The 17943-nt window shown below is 56.8% G+C and overlaps 1 protein-coding gene across 1 annotated transcript in view; it reads left to right on the forward strand.

Annotated features, from left to right (window-relative positions):
- Window positions 1-7000: 7000 nt before the first annotated feature.
- Window positions 7001-17943, forward strand: part of Castor2 (cytosolic arginine sensor for mTORC1 subunit 2) — a 40607-nt gene continuing 29664 nt past the window's right edge. The window contains exon 1 of the mRNA XM_026396924.2: window positions 7001-7194. Coding sequence (XP_026252709.1) covers window positions 7082-7194 — 113 coding nt within the window. The 5' untranslated portion in view covers window positions 7001-7081. The remainder of the gene's footprint in view (window positions 7195-17943) is intronic.

Raw genomic sequence — 17943 nt, forward strand, 5'->3', positions numbered from 1 at the left:
AAGAGGTGAAGAAAAGTCAAAATAAAGTATTTCTGATTCCAAAGGCAAATCCCCAGAATGGAGCTCAGATTAGTTTTGAGCAATAGGGATGCGAAACTGTAGACCTGGAAGGAGGGTTCGAGGTCATCCAGGGGTGGGGAAAATGGGTCTCAGAGAGGAGAGTTGTAGAGATGGGCGTCCTCCCCCCGCTCCACCCCTGCCGGCTCCTTCTGCCACCTCCAATCATCTCTCCATTCCATAAGCATTCACTGAGGCCGTATCTGTGAACTAGGCGCTGGGCTCCAGCCCCCTGTGCAAGACAGACAAACCCAGCACCTCCCAGGCAGGTGACCCGGCCAGTCACTCACCTTACAGCGCTCTCCTGTGGCCATTTTGAAATCCTTAATAACTTTCCAAAGAGGGTCCTCAGGTTTCCTTTTGCAGCCAGTCCTGAATGTCAGGCCAATCTGACAGGGGAGGAAACCAGGCCCAGAGGAGCAGACAACCTAGAGTTCACTCAGCTTGCAAGCAGCGAGCCGCATGGGACACCTAAGCGATGGCTCCAGACATCAGAGCCTTCCTGCAACCCCATGGGCTGAGAGAACAGACTCCTGGAGATGCGTTGTCCTAACTGTCCCCAAGGAGAAAACTTAGCCTCCGAGGAAGCAAAGCTTCCCCAGCACGGGACTCTGAAAGAAGACCCTCATGTGGACCCAGGTGGCAGGAACGTATGAGAGATGGCGGGGGTGATCCGCTTAGGAGACTGGAGCCCACTTGGACCGTCGGGTCAACTTTGAGAACCCAGAGATCAAGAGGAGGTGGCCCTGGCCCCCTCCCGGAGCAAACCAGCGAGTGGAGATGAAGGGGCACTGTGGTGTCCCCTGGAGTCAGGCAACTCCAACCCCACAGATGACGGCAGGTAAGGCTCCGGGGCCTGGCGGTGGGAAGGTCTCAGCTGACGTGCCTCGGGCCTACTCGGGGTCCTGCATGGCGTGCGTGATTCCCAGGGTTACGTGCAGTCCCGGTGACAACCCAGGATCGAGGAACTCTCCTGATCCTACTTTGCACAGAGGGCAACGGGCACCCAGAGATACCCAACAATCTGCCCCAGACCACACGGCTGGAAGGAGACGGAGCCAGAGCTCAGATGAGTGGAGTCTGCCATCAGAGACCGCATTCTTCATGAGCGGTCACACAGCCCTGGCTTGCAGAGCACGGTCATGCAGAGAAGGACACAGAAGGCTTCCCAGGGGACACGGTGAAGTAGGGGGGGGGTGTGCAAGGCAGAGGAGGGGACCTTCTGGCTGGGGGAGGGGACGGCAGATGGACGGCGTGTAAACAGAGCCCAGGCCACAGGCGAGCTCTGAATGCCAAGTGCTTCCATTATGGACCTTAGTTACAAGCAACAGACTCCACTCTCTTCCGTTTACACAGAAAAGGAATTTCTTTTTAAAATATTGAATTAACCATCACGGCCAAAGAGAAGCCCAAGGAGATGTGACAACGAAATGACACCGGGTGTCATGGGTGGGATCAGGGGACAGCCAAAGGACGTAAGATAAAAACTAAGGGACGCGGATAAAGCATGCCCTTCAGTTAATAACAATGTATCGATTTTAGCTCCTCAAATGGAACCCATGTGGAATACTGTCAGATGTTAATTATAGGGAAAACTGAGGGCAGGGTCTCTGGGACTCTTCACAACCTCTCTGTAAATGGAAAACTTCCCGAATGAAGAGCATATTTTTAAAACAGTGGAGGTAAATGGCGAAGAACTAAGCACGTACGAACTCACAATTACAGAATTGACAAAAATATGAAAAAGCTCAGTGAATGGTAACCCAAGAAAACGTGCAGGTTGCGAGGTTAGACTCTGGTCTTAGAAGTGGTCACCCCAGGAAAACTGGGCGCAGGATCCAGGGCCGGCTGCCTGGGAGCCACAGTCATCTCAAGACGAAAAGCTTCCTTTAGAAAGACTAAGTGGAGAGCAAATCTTGGGGAGGCTGGAGGAATGGGTCCTGGCTTACACTTCCAGACCCTCACCCAGCACAGGGCAGCTCTGGTCTGATGAGAAAAGGAAGTTCCTCAGCTTCAACAGGCCCCACCCTCTAAGGCCCGCACATGACTTCCAGAACTGGCTACAAGAGTCACTGCTCCCAACAGCTCCCAACAGTCCCAAAGGGGACTTTGCCACGCCTCTGTCAGGGGATGGAGGCCATGACCCCACTCCTTGACACAAGCTAGGCACGTGACCACTCCCACCAAGAGATTACCATGGAAGCCACGCCCTTGTGATTTCTGAGGTTAGGTCATAAAAGGCCCTGCGGCTCTCACAGCTGGCCCACTTGGAACCCTTGCTCCTGGACCCTCTTTGCCGTGCCCGCTCTGGAATCCAGCCACCACGAGAAGCCCAGGCCACATGGAGAGGCACACCAGTCCCAGTCCCAGCTCAGTCCTACCAGGCTCTAGTCACACAAGCAGAGAAGTCTCCAGACGATTCCAGTCCCAGTGTTCAAACCTCCCCCAGCCTTCACATCTCACCAGGCAAAGGCCAGCCACCACGGGGCCAAGACAAACTGTCCCCACGGGCCCTCTCTGAACCCACGACCTGCAGAATTCATGAGTGAATTTTTTTTTTTTTTTAAATGTCACTTGACTCCTCTACACGTGGGCTGCGTGTTACTTGGTAATAGCCACCACAGCGAATTCTTACTGCCTCCTCTGGAAGCCCAGCACTCTGGGGCCACACACACCCTGCGTTCACTCTTGACCCTGAGTCCTGCATCTCAGCCCCAGGGGACTGAATAGACTCGGGGGCCCAGGAAGCAAGAGGTAGCAGGGGACTCTGGATACCCTCACCACCACCACCAAGCTACTCTGAAGGTGCTCAGTTTGTTGACTGCTACTTAACACCCCAGAATGTGGTGGCTTAACACAGCAATCATTATTATTCTTGCAAAGGCAGGTCTCATGCGTGGGAATCACCACTATAAGTGCTGGGTAACCACTGCGGACAGGTGGGACCCCCTCGGTCCCAGGAAAACCAGGACATTTGGTGGCTTCCTTCCAAACACACTTGGACATTTTCTGGTACCTGAATTTTATATCAGGTTCTAACATAAGTTAATAAAAATGAAGCAAAGTTTAAATGTCCATTGCTCATGGCACTAGCTATATCTGAAGCACTCAGCAGCCTTATTTGTGTAATGGCTACCATATTGGAGACAGTGGCTCTTGGAGCCAGGAAGCCCCGTCTTTTGACACAACCTGGGAGGATCTGGGCTTGGTTTTAGTTTGTGTTCGTGGTGCTGGGGATTGAACCCTGTGGCACTCCACCACTGAGGTGCATGCATCCCCGGCACTTTTTAAAATTTTGAGACAGACAGGGTCTCCCTAAGTTGCCCAGGCTGGCCTCAAACTTGCAATCCTCCTGCCCCAGCCTCCTGAGTCAATGGGATTACAGGCACATGCCACTGTGCTGTGTTGAGCTTGGTTTTCTTGAGATGATGTTTTGTCTCCTGGGGAAACGGGCAGAGAGTTGTGGGTAGGGCCACAGTATTCAAGAGCTACCCTGGTGACACAAAGGAGATGGAGCAGGCACTTGGAGGCCACGGTAACCATCTAGGACAGGAGAATTATGCCCTGATATGGGACTGTGGTGGTCAAGGTGGAGAGACAGACCAGAGATGTACAGTGGATAAGTCATTAAGACCTGAAGACTGAATAGACTCAGGGGCCCAGGAAGCAAGAGGTAGCAGGGGACTTCGGATACCCTCACCGCCACCACCAAGCTGCTCTGAAGGTGCTCAGTTTGTTGACTGCTACTTAACACCCCAGAATGTGGTGGCTTAACACAGCAATCATTATTATTCTTTCCTGGGGCTCTGAGGTCTGTGAGGCTCCGGTGTCTCTTGCTCAGTGTCTATGGTGAGATGAGCGTGTCCCCACTCCTCATCTGGCACTGCTGGCTCCCAGTTGGCACCTCAGGTGGTGAAGCCGTGGTAGGACTTCTAAGAGGTGGCCTCTGCTGGGTGGTTAACTCATTGGGGGCATCACCCTGGAAAGGGGTTGATATCATTCTCTCTGGACCTTGGTCAGCTCCTGCCAGACCGAGTTGTTATAAAAGAGCAAGATGGTTCCTCCCTGTCTCTGGCTTCCTGTCTCACCATCTGATCTCTTCTATACCTACTCCTTCCATTGCAATGCCATCCCCCAAGAGGCCCTCAGCAGAGGCCAAACCAAGGGGGCTGCTCAATCTTGGACTTTCACCTTCCAAAACTGTGAGCTAAATGAACCTCTTTTCTCTATCCGTGACCTAGCTTCAGGTTATTTTGATACAGCAACAGAAAATGTCCTAAGACAGCAGGGTACACGTTCGTGCAGTTGCCAGCTGGAAAGTCCAAGATGGCCTCACTCACATTTCTGACAGTTGGTGCTAGCTGTTGGCAGGGGCTGGGTCCAGCTGGGTCCCTTTGACCTACTTTCCTTCTCTACATGGCCTTCCACCCAGACTTCTTGACAGCATATGTGTCTCAGGACAGCATTTCAAGAGGGCATGTTCCAAGGCACAGGACTTCCAAGCACATATTCTGATATTTCATTGGCCAAACCCATGAAAGCCACAAGGTTAAAAGCAGAATCAGTGTGGGAGGACGGATCTGGAGCCATAACTATATACCATGGGAAGGAACACCAGGTGGGCTTTCATTCATCTTGGAGTTTGGCAGAGAAGAAACCAGTTAGGAATCCAGAAACCAGAGAAGGACCAGAAGAGGGGACCAAGAGAGAAGGGAATTCTGGGATATCAGCTACCCAGCACTCGCAGGGTCCAGGGCCCAGGGCACCCCACAGGCCTCACTTAATCCCAGCCTGAACCCACTCTCAGGACTTAGGAACCTGAAAGACAGTTCCTTTAAAATCTGAATATTAATTTCAGTAACTAGTTTCAGAGAAACCTTAACCACCCAATACAACTCCATGAGTGCAATTCTGCAAGTCAAAGCAGTAGGGTCTAAATTTGCAAACTCTCTGAGGCACTGAGTTGCTACATACTGATAAAGCCCACAGTGTTTTCAAATATTTTTGACCCAGACTCATGAAATACCTTTATATCACAATTCAGTAGACACCCCGAGTTCAGACATACACCTACATGCATGTGCACACACTCCCCCAGGGTCCAAACAAAAGTCTCTTGAGACACAGAAAAGAGAATAGTCCCATTTCCTTATATGCAATGCTCTGTGCTTTTTGCATTTGTTTTACTGCTGGCCCATTCATGGGTTGTAGCCTGCAGTCTGGAAAGTACTGACTTGGGCAGAGGTCAGAAAACTGGCCACTTTTTGCCTGTAGCCTTGTTTTTTGTTTCGTCACCTGGGTTTGACTTCTTCTTCTCCTTTTCCTTCAGGCCTCAAATGCTGTGACTTCAGACGGGCTTCTTTTCTCCTATAACATTCTGACTGACTAACACCCAACTGCTTCACACATCTGTCTGTGACTGGTCTGGAGTTTCTATTTGGTCCTTCCAGAATCTATACATTCTAAAGCATGGATGGATGCATTCCCCGAATATTGAACGAGTGCCTCTTGTGGAGGGTGGCTATGGCTGATAAGGAGAACACAGCAGAGGACCAAAATCACTGTCTATGGAGTTGAGATTTGGGGTAAGGGGGGAGCCAGACAAGTCAATAAATAAATCAGTAAACGGACAAATAAATGAATTTTGTATTAGGGATTGATAAATTCCTTAGTGAAAATAGACATGCCCAGAGATCTACCCCAGACCACAGGCTTGGTTCATACTTTTTGTGGAGTAGAAACCACCTGATATGTTCCTATCTAAGCAGAAGAGGCTTGGGAGTGTGGAAGAGAATAGCCCAGATTTTCCTCAAAAAGCTCCCAGCCTGCCCCAGCAAGTGGACCTGACCCATCATGTCCCCAAATCACTGTGCCAAAGGGCAAAGCACCAGTAACTTTAACCTAGGAAATTTCAAAATCGGCCATGCCGCGGGGAATGTTGCGGGATAGGGTCCAGCACACTGGCCCTGGGGTTGGAAGCACTTCCGATGTGGTTCATGTTTTTTTTCCCCCACTCAGCGTTCGTGGTCGCCATCACCCCTTCTCCCGGGGGATAAATGGCCACCTCATTAGCTCTGCACACATGACCCTCCCGACCCGAGTCCTGGTTACTGTGCCTGCCTTATCTCTCGCCTCTCCTGCCTCAGATTTTCCGCTGCAACAAAGCCAAACACAGCGTCGTGGGGGCTTTCACGCTTCCGTGCCTTTGGACACGCTGTTCCTTCTGCCTGCAAGGCCGCTGCCCTCCACCCGCGCGCCCCCACCCGCTTCCTGCGGGCTCCCATTCACCCTTCAAAATCCAGCCTGCCTGTCCTCTGCCGGGGCTGCCCTCTGAGACCCCACGACCACCTCTCTGTGCTCCACACCCTCCTTCCGTTGGACTTCCCTGCACTGTAATTACCTATTTCCCTAAACCTCTCGCCTCCCAGACTCAGGCCTCCACTAGGCGCTGGAGTTGTTTGGGGGACACTCGCTGGGTACCCCAAAGCGCTTTAGCCCGGAGCCCGAGTGAGTGACAGAGCGTGCACCCAGGCTCGGGCGGGCTCCAAAAGCCGGGTGGCTCCCCTCGGCCTCCTCTGCGGCCCTAGGGGACCCCGCGCTGCTGCATTTCCCGTGCACCGGTGGCGCAGCCGCCCAGCTCCAGACAGCCGCAGCCGCGGAGCGAGGACTACAAGTCCCGGCAGGCCGCGCGCGGCGGCGCATGCGCAGCGGACCTGCGTTTGAGTGGCAAGTTGTTTGTTACAGCGAGCACCAGCTGCTGCCTGCGCCGGGCGCCGCGCGCCGCTGCCCCGCCGCTCCGCCGCTCGGCCGCTCCGCCGGCGCTGCCTCCTTCGCCCGCCGCCGCCGCCGCTCGCGGCCCCTCGCAACTTGGCGGCCTCCCTGCCCGGGACGCGGCCGGGCCCGGCGCCGAGCTCGCGGTCCCCGGGCCGGCTGCCCGCGGCGGCTCGGTGCCGGCTGGGCGCGGAGGGGGCGGGGGCCGCGGCTCGCCCCCCGCCGATGAGCCGCCGCGGAGCGCGGGCGGACGATGGAACTCCACATCCTGGAGCATCGGCTGCAAGTTGCCAGCGTCGCCAAGGAGAGTATCCCGCTCTTCACCTACGGCCTCATCAAACTTGCCTTCCTGTCCTCCAAGACCAGGTGAGCGCGCGGGGACGCGGCGCCGGCCGGGGACAGACAAAGGGGCGCTCCCGGCGCTGTCCTCGCCGCCGCGCTGCAAAACAACTTCGGCCCCGAGCGCCCCCCCGCCGGCGCCCGCCCGCCGGCCCCGCGGGTCCCCGCGGGTCCCCGCCGCTGTCGTCCCCGGCCTCGGCCCCCTCTCCGAGACCCGGGCCCAGGGACGCAGGGACCGGGCGGAATGAATGAGCGAGCGCACGAACGAATGAATGGAAAACAGGTGTGGGGACGGGGCCGGGGGACCGGCTCGGCCCGGGCCCGGCCCCTGTCGCCGCGGCCGGGGAGGCGTGCGCTGAGCGCGGCCACCGGGGCAGAAAACCGAGAAATCCTTAGTGGACGCTCGTCCCCAGGTGCCGGCGAGGGTCGCGCGCCGGGGGGCAGGGCCGGGGAGGGGCTGCCGGCGAGGGTCGCGGCGATCCTTTCTCCTTGGGGTCCAGGGAAGTGGGGGGTCGAGCCGCGAAAGGGGAGGAGCTGGCGTGTTTATGGATCAGCCTCGAGGCTGGGCTTGGAGGCTGCAGGGGGAAGACAGTTGAAGGCCTGGGAGGTATAAGGAGGAAATGGGAAGACCGATTCTCCAGGGCTGGCCGAGGGTTGGCTTGGTGAGCCCCCACAGGGCTTCGGATCAGGGTTTTTGTTTTTCTGTTGTTTTTGGTTTTTTGGTGTTTTTTTTTCCCCCTAGGAGTCTGAGCCCGGTGGAGTGCCAGCTAGCTGCTGTAACTTAAGTCTCTTGTTTGCCTACCATTGTGACAGTTAAAAGGGATAATGAAGTTGTTGCTGTTTTGTTTGTTTGTTTGTTATTTGGGCAGGGGAGGGGTTTGGGGGCAGAGATGGTTCTCCCTCTCTGCAAAATGAATGAATACGTTACAGGTCAAGGTTAAGTTGAAATGACAGCTCCCCCCCCCCTGCACCCCCCTCCCCCGGCTGTCCCCTTTGGCACTGAGCTCAGGGGACACAGGGAAATAATTCATTCCAATCCTGTTATTTGCCTGTTAAAGTTCTTGCTTGAAAATCTCACTTTGATGTGACTGAGCCCGGAGCCCAGGCCGGCCATTGTTTGGGAGACAGAGCCAGATCTGCCCGGGGCCCTGTTTACTTTCTACTGGGCTGCCTCCTTGGTGGGGTCTGAGGTTTGGGAGCCCTTTGCCTGTGGAGAGGCTGGCTTCTTTGATTGCAAAAGGTAATCATTAAACAGGTCATTTGAAAACAAAAGCCTGCAGCTCAGACTCCACACACCCCCCCAGCACACAAAGCCCCCTTTGGCTGTTTGGATCCCGCATCTACCTGCCCTGTGTCCCCCACTCCTGGCCAGTCTTGAAGGTCCAAGAAATCTTTGTTTTTTCAACTCCTTCCCCAAACCCCATGTCCCCCCCACCCCCCGCACCCCAGTAGCCTCCTGGCTGATTTCCTGGCCACCATTCTAAAGGGGGGATGGTATCCAGGCCTGGGTGCTGGGAGGAGGGGCACTTGGGAGCAACAAAAGGTGGGCTCCCTCCTGTCCCTTTCCCTTTGTGGAGGGACTGGCCCGGTCCATCACTCCCCCACACGGGGTCCAGTTTGGAGGACTCAAAAATAGGCCTTGCCCAGGGTGAGCCTCACTGGCCTGTCTGACCACAAAGAGACCTTCCCTCCCTGGGTCCTCCTTCTCCCTCTCCTTCCAGAGGCAGGCAGGCAGAGGAGGCCCAGGTGAAGGGTCTGGTCTCTAGATGACTCAGAGGTCAAAGGTCATCTTCGGGTCTCCCGGGTCTGGCTCTAGAAGGTGCTGAGCACACTTGTCAAATGACTGAGGACCTGCCAACGCTCGCACTCTGAACCCAGGCGTGGCTTCAAGCTTGTGGCCAGCCCTCCCTGCCGAGTGGCCGAGGCCAGGTCTTTCTCTTTCTTTGGCTCTCGCTTTGTCTCTCTGGGTCCACTAGTTTCCACAGAGCTGCTCTGGAGGGCTCTTTAAATGGCTTCTTAGTGAATGTAAAAGGGGTGCTGGGGTTTGGACCTATTAACTGAACTGTTTCCAGTGATCAGCCACCCAGGTACTACTTTTGTTCCCTGTGAGTCTTCCCACAGTGCCTGTCCCCACACGGTGGCCCAGAACCCTGTCACCACCCCACTCCTCAAAACCTTTTTAGCCCGAATTAGTACAGCATCCACTGAGATCTCTGAGCTGCATGTTTAAAATTTTTCAAGCTAGGTGCTGTGGCACACACCTGTAATCCCGCTACTGGAGACCCAAGCAGGAGGATAGCAAATTCAAGGCCAGCCTCAGCAACTTAGCAAGACCCTGTCTGAGAATAAAAAAAAAAAAAGACAAGTGCTGGGATGTGTCTCAGTGGTAATCACCCATGGGTTTGATCCCCAGTACTGCAAAAAAGAAAAAGAAAAGAAAAAATTTCAGTCACTCTCTATAGGATCAAACCCTCAGCGTGGCACTCAAGGCCTTTGGGAATCTGGATCTTCAATCCTTGACTTTAGCCACCCCCCAGCAAATACTCCAGTGACCCACAATTCACTTCCTTTCCCTTCACACTTCCATGCTTCACACCTGAACATCTTTCTTCTCTTCCTGTTTCAACCCTTAAGATCTAGCACACTGTCACCTTCCTGATCCCTCCCCCCTCTGGAGTCTGCCCAATGGGGAGGAAAACGGCATGGGGGACCCCACTTTGTGCTGGGGTACAGCTGGGTCCTTGAGATGCTGAGCTATCCTGCCCCTGCCTCTGCAAGACCCAGAGCCTGGTTCAAAGAAAGAACTAGGCCCTGCAGTAGAGTGGGGTTGGGGGCGGGGCCTAGCAGGGTTGGGAGGAGCCTGGGAGGCTTCCTGGAGACAGCTGAGCCTGAATCTGGACTGAAGGGCTTTCATTGAGATTAGCCAGGTGGCAAAGGGTTTGGTCCAGCATGCCCAGGGCAGGACAGTCGGTGAAAGAGGTGTGATACCTGCTTTTCAAAGAAGGGACCTGGGGCTCAAAGTTACGTAACTCACCCAAGGTCACATAACAAGCCATAGAGCCCGGGACTCAACCTGCATCCAGGTGGCTCAAGCGCAAAGTTTTCATAATTGAAAGTTGCAGGTGGCACCCAGGCAGTGATGGCCAGTCCCTCTGTTTGCAGTGCACAGTTTTGAAAGATTAAGGAGCGCAGACTTGAGGAGCTGACCCTCCTCTGTTTCCTAGCCCCAGCACCCACAGGGCTGGTCTCTCGTCACCTGCAGGTAGACGCAGGACCTCTCTTGCCCCTGCCTCGCTCCCCAGCTCCGGCCCTGGGCGTGTGTCGCCTGGTTGTCTTATCCTCCCCCTGAGATGTGCCTCATTGTCCACTCCCCCTCCGTGGTGGGCGATGATGGGGGCTACCCACTTTGCTGTGCCGTCCACGGAGGTGAGGACACTAGGTCGGGAGGAGAACCACTGCTCAAGGTCTCAGGGCTGGGGAGAAGCAGAAGTGGGATTTGAACCCGGCCCTCCTCCACTGCCCAGGCACCGGGCTTTGTGGGCACTTAGTGAGTGCCTGGGGGGTTCCAGCTCACACCCAGGGACCCTGGTCTCAGCCAAGTATTTGCCGGAGTCTCTTATGAGTGCCCAGGGCTGGAAGCCCCCTTAAGGCAGGTCACCTCGGGAGCACTCCCCGCCCTGCCCCACTCTGGACAGCTGGCCCACCGTCATGGTCGCTGGGTGCACTCACTCTTGGCCTGAAGTTAGGGGTGGAGACCAGGGGAGGGAAAGCAGAGCCGTCCCCAGATGGCCCCCTTGCCCTCAGTGGCCCTCTGTGGCCCTCCCTGCTGGGCTCTCCAGCCCCACGATTGTGCTCAGAGCCATGGATCCGCAGAGTCCAACCTCTGTGGCCTTCAGGCCTCCATCCCATCTGCCTCCTGTGCCGGACACTGTGCTCCTCGCGCACCCCCTCGGCCTGCCTGCTCGTCCTTCAGGTCCCGGGTAGCCCCTTCCTCTAGGAGGTCCCCTGCACACCGCGGACCCGGCTCCATCTCTGGAAGATGAAAGGCAGTCTCGGAACCTCAGTGGGAGGCCCTGGCTGGACTGACCTAAAAAGAAGTTGGAACCTCGAGTGACAGATGAGACACCGAGAGCCAGGCTGTCCTGGGGGCCATGGCTTGGATCTTCCCACCTCTCCACTTGGCCAACCTTGACATGGCAGCCGAGCTCTGGGGTCACAACTGGAGCAGCCTGTGGCGTCAGGGACCATCGGGAGGAAGCCCCACCAGGGCAAGGGCTGCTGCCCCTGAGAAAACCTCTCCAGGGGCCCTGTCCTGCCCAGGCTTCCTTGCTCATTGGTTGGAACCAGGTCATGTGAACTCGCCTCAGCCAATCACTGGCACAGGGAATGAGACCATCGTGGGCCAATCAGGGTTCCCTGCTGAAGGGGGGGCTGCTCCTGGGAACCTCTGTGGCTGTGGCTGAGGCGGGCTGTGTGTGCCGCTGTGGCTGAGGCGGGCTGTGTGTGCCCCCGTGACAGAGACCCCGTCCCATTGAGGCCGAGCCCGAGTGCTGGCACAGAGAAGCCTCCACACTCAGGCGGCATGCGAGCTCCTGACCAAGGTGGGCCCACAGTGCCGCCCCTCTGCCTCACTTCCTGGACCCCAGCCTCACCCAGGCCTGCAAGTCCAGCCACCACAGGGAGGGCCTCAGAGCCTGGGGACCCGCTGGAGGGACTGGAGATGTTCAGCCTGGATGCCAGGCCCACTCAGTCTTCATGTGGAGTAAGGCTCTCTGGAATTGGAAGTGCTCTCTGTACCCCATGAGGCAGGTGTGAGGACAGGTGACAAGACACAGCAATGACAGGCACTTAGTTCAGCTGGGCGCTACTCTGTTGCTCCTTTAATCTTTACAGCAGCCCATAGAGTGGGGGTCCCACTTTACAGATGAGGAAACCGAGAGAGTCAAGGGCCCAAGGGCACCCGGATGTGGCAGGACTGAGACTTGATCCCTGGAAGGAAGCCTGGCTCAGGACCTGCCCCAGGACCATTCGGCCCAGCGTCCAAGCAGAGTGGACTGGACTCCCGTCCAGGAGCCTCTTGACGGAGTGTTGTGGAGAAGCCATGGCAGTGTGGCTGGGGAGACTGTCACCTCCAGTCCCATCCTAGAAAGTGTGTCACACTTGATTGGCAGGAAAGGCAGGTGGGCGGCTGTGCAGGGAGCTGTGCCCTGCGAGCCCCTCGCATGGGCTCCTGTCTATTGCGGCCTGAGCTTGTGCCCCCTGTGGCTCCTGCGCCCCATTGTGCCCTCAAGCCAGAGTGAGCGCTGGCTACTAACGAGGCCTTTGTGGGAGAGAAGCTGAAAGCTGCGGAGAGTTTTCCCAGATGCTCCTTGCTTCCCCAGGTGCACAGGCCAAGGCCACCAGCCACCGTTTGATGGCTGTTGAGGGAAAGACGAGCTGACAGGGATTTGGGCTCCAGGGAGACTTCCGGGGAACCAGCGCTGCCGCATCCCGGCACTGGACCTTGAGCCAGTTACCCGTCCTCTCTGTGTGTTCAGCTACCTATAGCACAGGGATGGTGACCGTGCCCCGGGGATTTGATGAGGTGCAGCCCATCGACCGCGTGGGGTGGCACCTGCTGCTGTGTGCTCCAGTTAGAGATGGCCCAGAGAGAAACGTCCCGGCTCAGCTGGCTGGCGCCAGTCTAGGGGGCAGAGCTGATGCCACGTTCTGATTCTAGGAGGTAGACATTCTGTCCCTTCCCTGGGAGGACAGGCTCATTTTTAAGCAGAGGGGCACCAAAATGCTCTGGGACCTCAGCGCTGCCAGCAGGAAAGGCTTCCTAGAGGAGGTGGCGCCAACTGAGCCGAGCTCGCGTTGGGATGGGAAGACATCAGGGTGCGGGGGTGAAGGGAGACAGGCCTGCAGGGGGTTGGAGGGAGGGGGTTGGAGGGGTGGGCTGGGAGGGCCCAGGCAGGGGTGCAGATGGGAGAGCATGAGGCTGGTCCCACATGGGGTGGCTGTCTGGTCAGCCCACCGGATCCTTGTGATGGGAAGAGCATCGTGAGCAAAGGTCTGGACGCTGGAAAGAAGGGGCCTGTGGGGGACAGGTGGCCAGCCCAGGGTTGGTGCAGATGGAATGTTCATTCAGGAAGAGACCCGCAGGTGGCTGCTTGCTGTGTGCAGAATGAGTTCCTGTCCAGGAGGCAGAGAAGACGTGTGATCCCACCAGGGGAGGGGAGCAGACACCCAGGGGAGGCACTCTGAGGGCAGGGCCCGGCAGGGCAGGGCAGGGCGGCCCACACGGAGGTGGTGCGGGACCGGGCTTCTGTACTCTGTCCAGCTCCCTGGCCGCATCGCTGCCTTGCTCCCATCCTCAGGCCGCCACTGCTCCTGGGTTGCAGCCCTGCGTGGCATGTGAATGTTCTTGACGTGATGTCTTCTGTCTTCTCTGGCCTTATCCTGCCCCTCCCCCAGAACGTGCCTCATTTTAGGACAACCGTGGGAGTTTTAAAATACCCCAAATTCTGCCAATGTTGCCTTTAAAGCTAGACCCCTCCTTTTCCCCTCCCACCTTAAATGTCTGCCTCAGTGACTCTTATAACAGGAGAAGGTGGCAGAGTGATACCCACAGTCCCCGGTGGCTCCGCCTGGTGCTCTCTGTCTCTCTGTCCCTTGTCCTATAGGAAGCAGCCGCCATGCTGTGAGGATGCTCAAGCAGCCCTGTGGAGAGGCCCAGGCTGCTGCCCCAGGCAGGCCCTCGGTGGATCATGCAGCCCCATCGGCCTTGACTGTAACCTCCAGAGGGATCCTAGACCAGAACTTCCCCCACTGAGTCACGCCCAAACTCCTTACGCCTAGGAATTGAGAGATTAAAAAACCTGTTGTTTCCAGCACTGAGATTCAGGACAGTTTGTTATGTCGCAGTAGATAACTCAGGAAGTGACTGTGTCATTCCTCTTTCAAATGGGGCCATTTCAAGAGCAGCAGACAATAACAATAACTGCCCCGGACGGACAACAGGGCAAGCCAGAACGTGTCCTGGCCCCACCATCCATCCCCCTGGTCCCCTGGAGTCCTGACGCTTAAAGAGTCACCTACTCTGGGGCTGGGGATGTGGCTCAAGTGGTAGCGCACTCACCTGGCATGCGCAGGGCACTGGGTTCGATCCTCAGCACCACATACAAACAAAGATGTTGTGTCCACCGAAAACTAAAAAGTAAATATTTTTTAAAAAAGAGAGAGTCACTTACTCCAGGGAAGCCATTCGGGGTGGGGACCATAATGCTCAGAATGTAAGCTGGGACAGCTAGTCCCATTCCATCCTCACCCAGGTTCCTGTCCAGGCCCAGGACTGGTGTTCCGTGGTATCATCTCCCAGGGATCCAGAGCGGTCACCGTAAAGGCTGCGAGGTCTCTTCCGCTGGTTTCTGTAGCACCAGAGCAGTCAGCTTCTTGATGTCCCCAGGCTAACCTTCTGCGGTGGCCCAGCACCACACCTTGGCACAGAAGATGGGCCGCCGAGGCCCACAGAAACTGCCCACCCATCTCTGTGGCCACTCAGTTTGTATTGGAGGAGACACGGGCCTCGGCAGTCACGCTCGTCCTCCAGCTGACACTGGGCAGGCCTGAGCCCTGGGCTCACTGGCCCCGCGGGTCCTGTTCTGCAGCCACGTTATCAGCATTACTTTAGTCACGGGGACCAAGAGACAGAATGGCCCTCCGTGTGCCATGACTTGAGCACCTGACCCACGAGGGCCAGGACACGCCTGCACCTACCACACCTACCACGAGGGCCCGAGGAGTCCGAGTGCAGAGATGGGACTTCGGGGCCACCGACCGTCCAGCTGCGTGGGCCTACAGCAGTGCCTGGCAGGAGGGGCCTGGAGACAGTGGTAGTGACGTTCCTTGGCAGTGCAGACTTCTGGGTCCACAGCACTGGACGCCTCGACAGCAAGGGGATTAGCGCCTATGCGTTTTACCATCATTTTTTTTAAAAATAAGAAATTAATTTTTTATTTTATTTTTTTTAGAGAGAGAATTTTATTTTAAGAGAGAGAGAGAGAGAGAACTTTTTAATATTTATTTTCCAGTTTTCGGCGGACACAACATCTTTGTTGGTATGTGGTGCTGAGGATCGAACCCGAGCCGCACGCATGCCAGGCGAGCGCGCTACCGCTTGAGCCACATCCCCAGCTCAGAAATTAATTTTTTAAATGAGTGTTCATTGAACACCAGTTTTGGGGGGGGTGGTACCAGGGATGAACCCAGGGGCCCTCGACCACTGAGCCCCACCCCCAGCCCTATTTTGAATTTTATTTAGAGACAGGGTCTCACTGAGCTGCTAAGGGCCTCACTTTTGCTGAGGCTGGTGTTGGACTTGGGGTCCTCCTGCCTTGGCCTCCTGAGCGCTAGGATCCAGGTGTACCCACTGTGCGGCTATTGAATGCCATTTTATGGGTGCGTCCCAGGGCTGAGGTGCACGGGTTCCTCGCCACTGTATCGGTGGCCCCAGAGGACAGTGGTTCCTGCGTTTTCCTCCCCCCGCTGTCGAGGGGCTGCCCTGGCTTCTGCTGCCGCAAGGAAGGGCTGCAACTTGCAGCTATCAACACTTTGAGACCCACAAGAGCTCTGGGTCTAGACATGCTCAGGGGGACGTCCTGGCACTGCCAGCCTCGCCCTTCATCTGAGGTTTGCTGAGACACAAGGACCAGGCACTGTCCTGGCCCCAGTGGATACCAGAAGGAACCAGGTCACAGTTCCTGAGTTTACGGGGCTTGTCTTCTTCTTGCCTAAGATAGTGGACAGATCAGGGAACCTCAGGCAGTGGCCAAGTGCCCTGACGTCACTGCAGCAGCGAGTACCAGGGTTGGGAAGCAGCTGGTTGCTGCTGGACCTCCGGGCCACCTGCAGTGGTCTGTGAACTTCCCAGGTGACAAGCAGGAGCTGGCCATGAAGATGCAGGGGAAAGGTAACGGCCAGCACAGAGGCGGGAGCCTCCTCCCGGGTCAGGACAACTGCTGCCCGACACAATAGCCTGTGCTGGTGGGGAGCAGGGCCGGGGGCGTGACTGGCCCACCCGCCGCAAGAACAGCACGACAGCTCCCCTCGAAGCTGAGGGTAGACCGACGTGGGGTCCAGCAGCTCCTTCCACGCGTGAACGTGACCCCAAACCAGGAGGCGGCCTCGAAAGCCCCGGGCACACCCATGCCCTGGCAGGACACGCACAGCAGCCAGAGCCAAGGCTCCCCGCCATCCCTCGGCGACAAGCGGATCCTCAGCGGGCGGTCCCCGTGCACCCGAGGATCATCCAGCCTTGAAGAGGACCTGCTGACCTGGGCCACGTCGGGACAATCCCTGAGGACACTGTGCCAGGCACTGAAGGACGCGATGCCCGGTTCCACGGTTGTGGGGGCCTCAGAGCGGTCGGATCCACAGAAATGGAAGCAGGTGGCGGTGCCCGGGTCGCAGAGCCGCGTGGAGCTTCAGTTTCCTAAGACGGAAGAGCCCCAGAGACACGGCAGCCACAGCTGCCCAGCGGTGTGAAGGGCTTCACGTCCCTCAGGGTGGCAACTATGGCGGTGCCCTCACGATGGCGGGTATCTCTGCTCCGCACACTTTGCCTCGATTTTGAGAACAGCGCAAAAGGGAGCCTGGCAGGCGGGCAGAGCCAAAGGGCCGTGTGGCCACCGCAGATGGAGCCAGGGGTTGCCCGGTGAGGCCGGAGCCCTGGGCGTGCCAAGTACGCACGGTGACCTGCCCTGCGTCACCTCAGGGAAACCGAGGCACCACATGCTTTGACAACTTGTCCGAGATCCCAGAACCCGGTAAGAGGAGGAAAGACGTTCCTGTAACAGCTTTACGAGGTACAAGTTGCCGCCGCGTCCCCTGCCTCTCAGCCTTTTCAAGTCTGACTCGTGGCTCCCAGCAGTCAGTGCTGCACAACCAGCTCCATGTCTAATTCCAGAACATTCTCACCACCCAAAAAGGAACATACCCAGGGAGCAGCCATTCCCCATCTCCTCTCCCCAACCCAGCAGCGCCCATCCACTTCCTGTCTCTCTGGGCTCACCCATTCTGGAAACTTCACGTGGGTGGAACTCTATCAGATGTGGTCTTTTGTGGCTGACCTCTTTCCCTTGGCAGGGTGTCCTCAAAGTTTGTCCATGTTGTGGCATGTGGCAGTACTTTTTATAGTTACATACTACTCCATTACGTGGATATACCACGTTCTGCTTATCCACTGGTGGATATTTAGATTGTTTCCACCTGTGAGCTGTTGTGCTGTGAATGGCCATGGACAGGTTTTTGGGTGGACACACTTTGTCTTTCTCTTGCACACATGCACATGGCACTGCTGGGTCATGTGTGGTAATTCTGTTTAAATTTTGAGGAACTGAGCATCCTGTTTTCCACAGAGTCCCACGTGCCCAAGGAGTGTGGATTTGAACCCACATCTCTGGTTCACAGCCCTTGCGCTAAGCCAGGACCACCAGGAACTTGGAAGCCCATGGGGCCTGGGAGCCTTCCCAACTGAGGGCCCCCAGTCTGGGGACTAGACTCCTGTGGGACCCCATGGCCCTGCCCTCTGCCCTTAGCCTCCTCGGCCTTCTTGTTTCTGCCTCTTCTCCCCCTGCAGTGCCCTTACTCACTGGCAGTGTCACCCGCCACCACCCCTCCCCAGAGGGGGAACCCCCTAATGCAGCTCCCAGAGGCACAGGGGCCCACTTACAAGGAAACCTGTGGCCCTGAAGCTTGGGGACTGTCCCTTCTAGGCACCTGCGCAGGACTGGCTCG

The sequence above is a fragment of the Urocitellus parryii genome, chromosome 9 (genome assembly GCF_045843805.1).
Source record: "Urocitellus parryii isolate mUroPar1 chromosome 9, mUroPar1.hap1, whole genome shotgun sequence".
Classification (NCBI taxonomy): domain Eukaryota; kingdom Metazoa; phylum Chordata; class Mammalia; order Rodentia; family Sciuridae; genus Urocitellus; species Urocitellus parryii.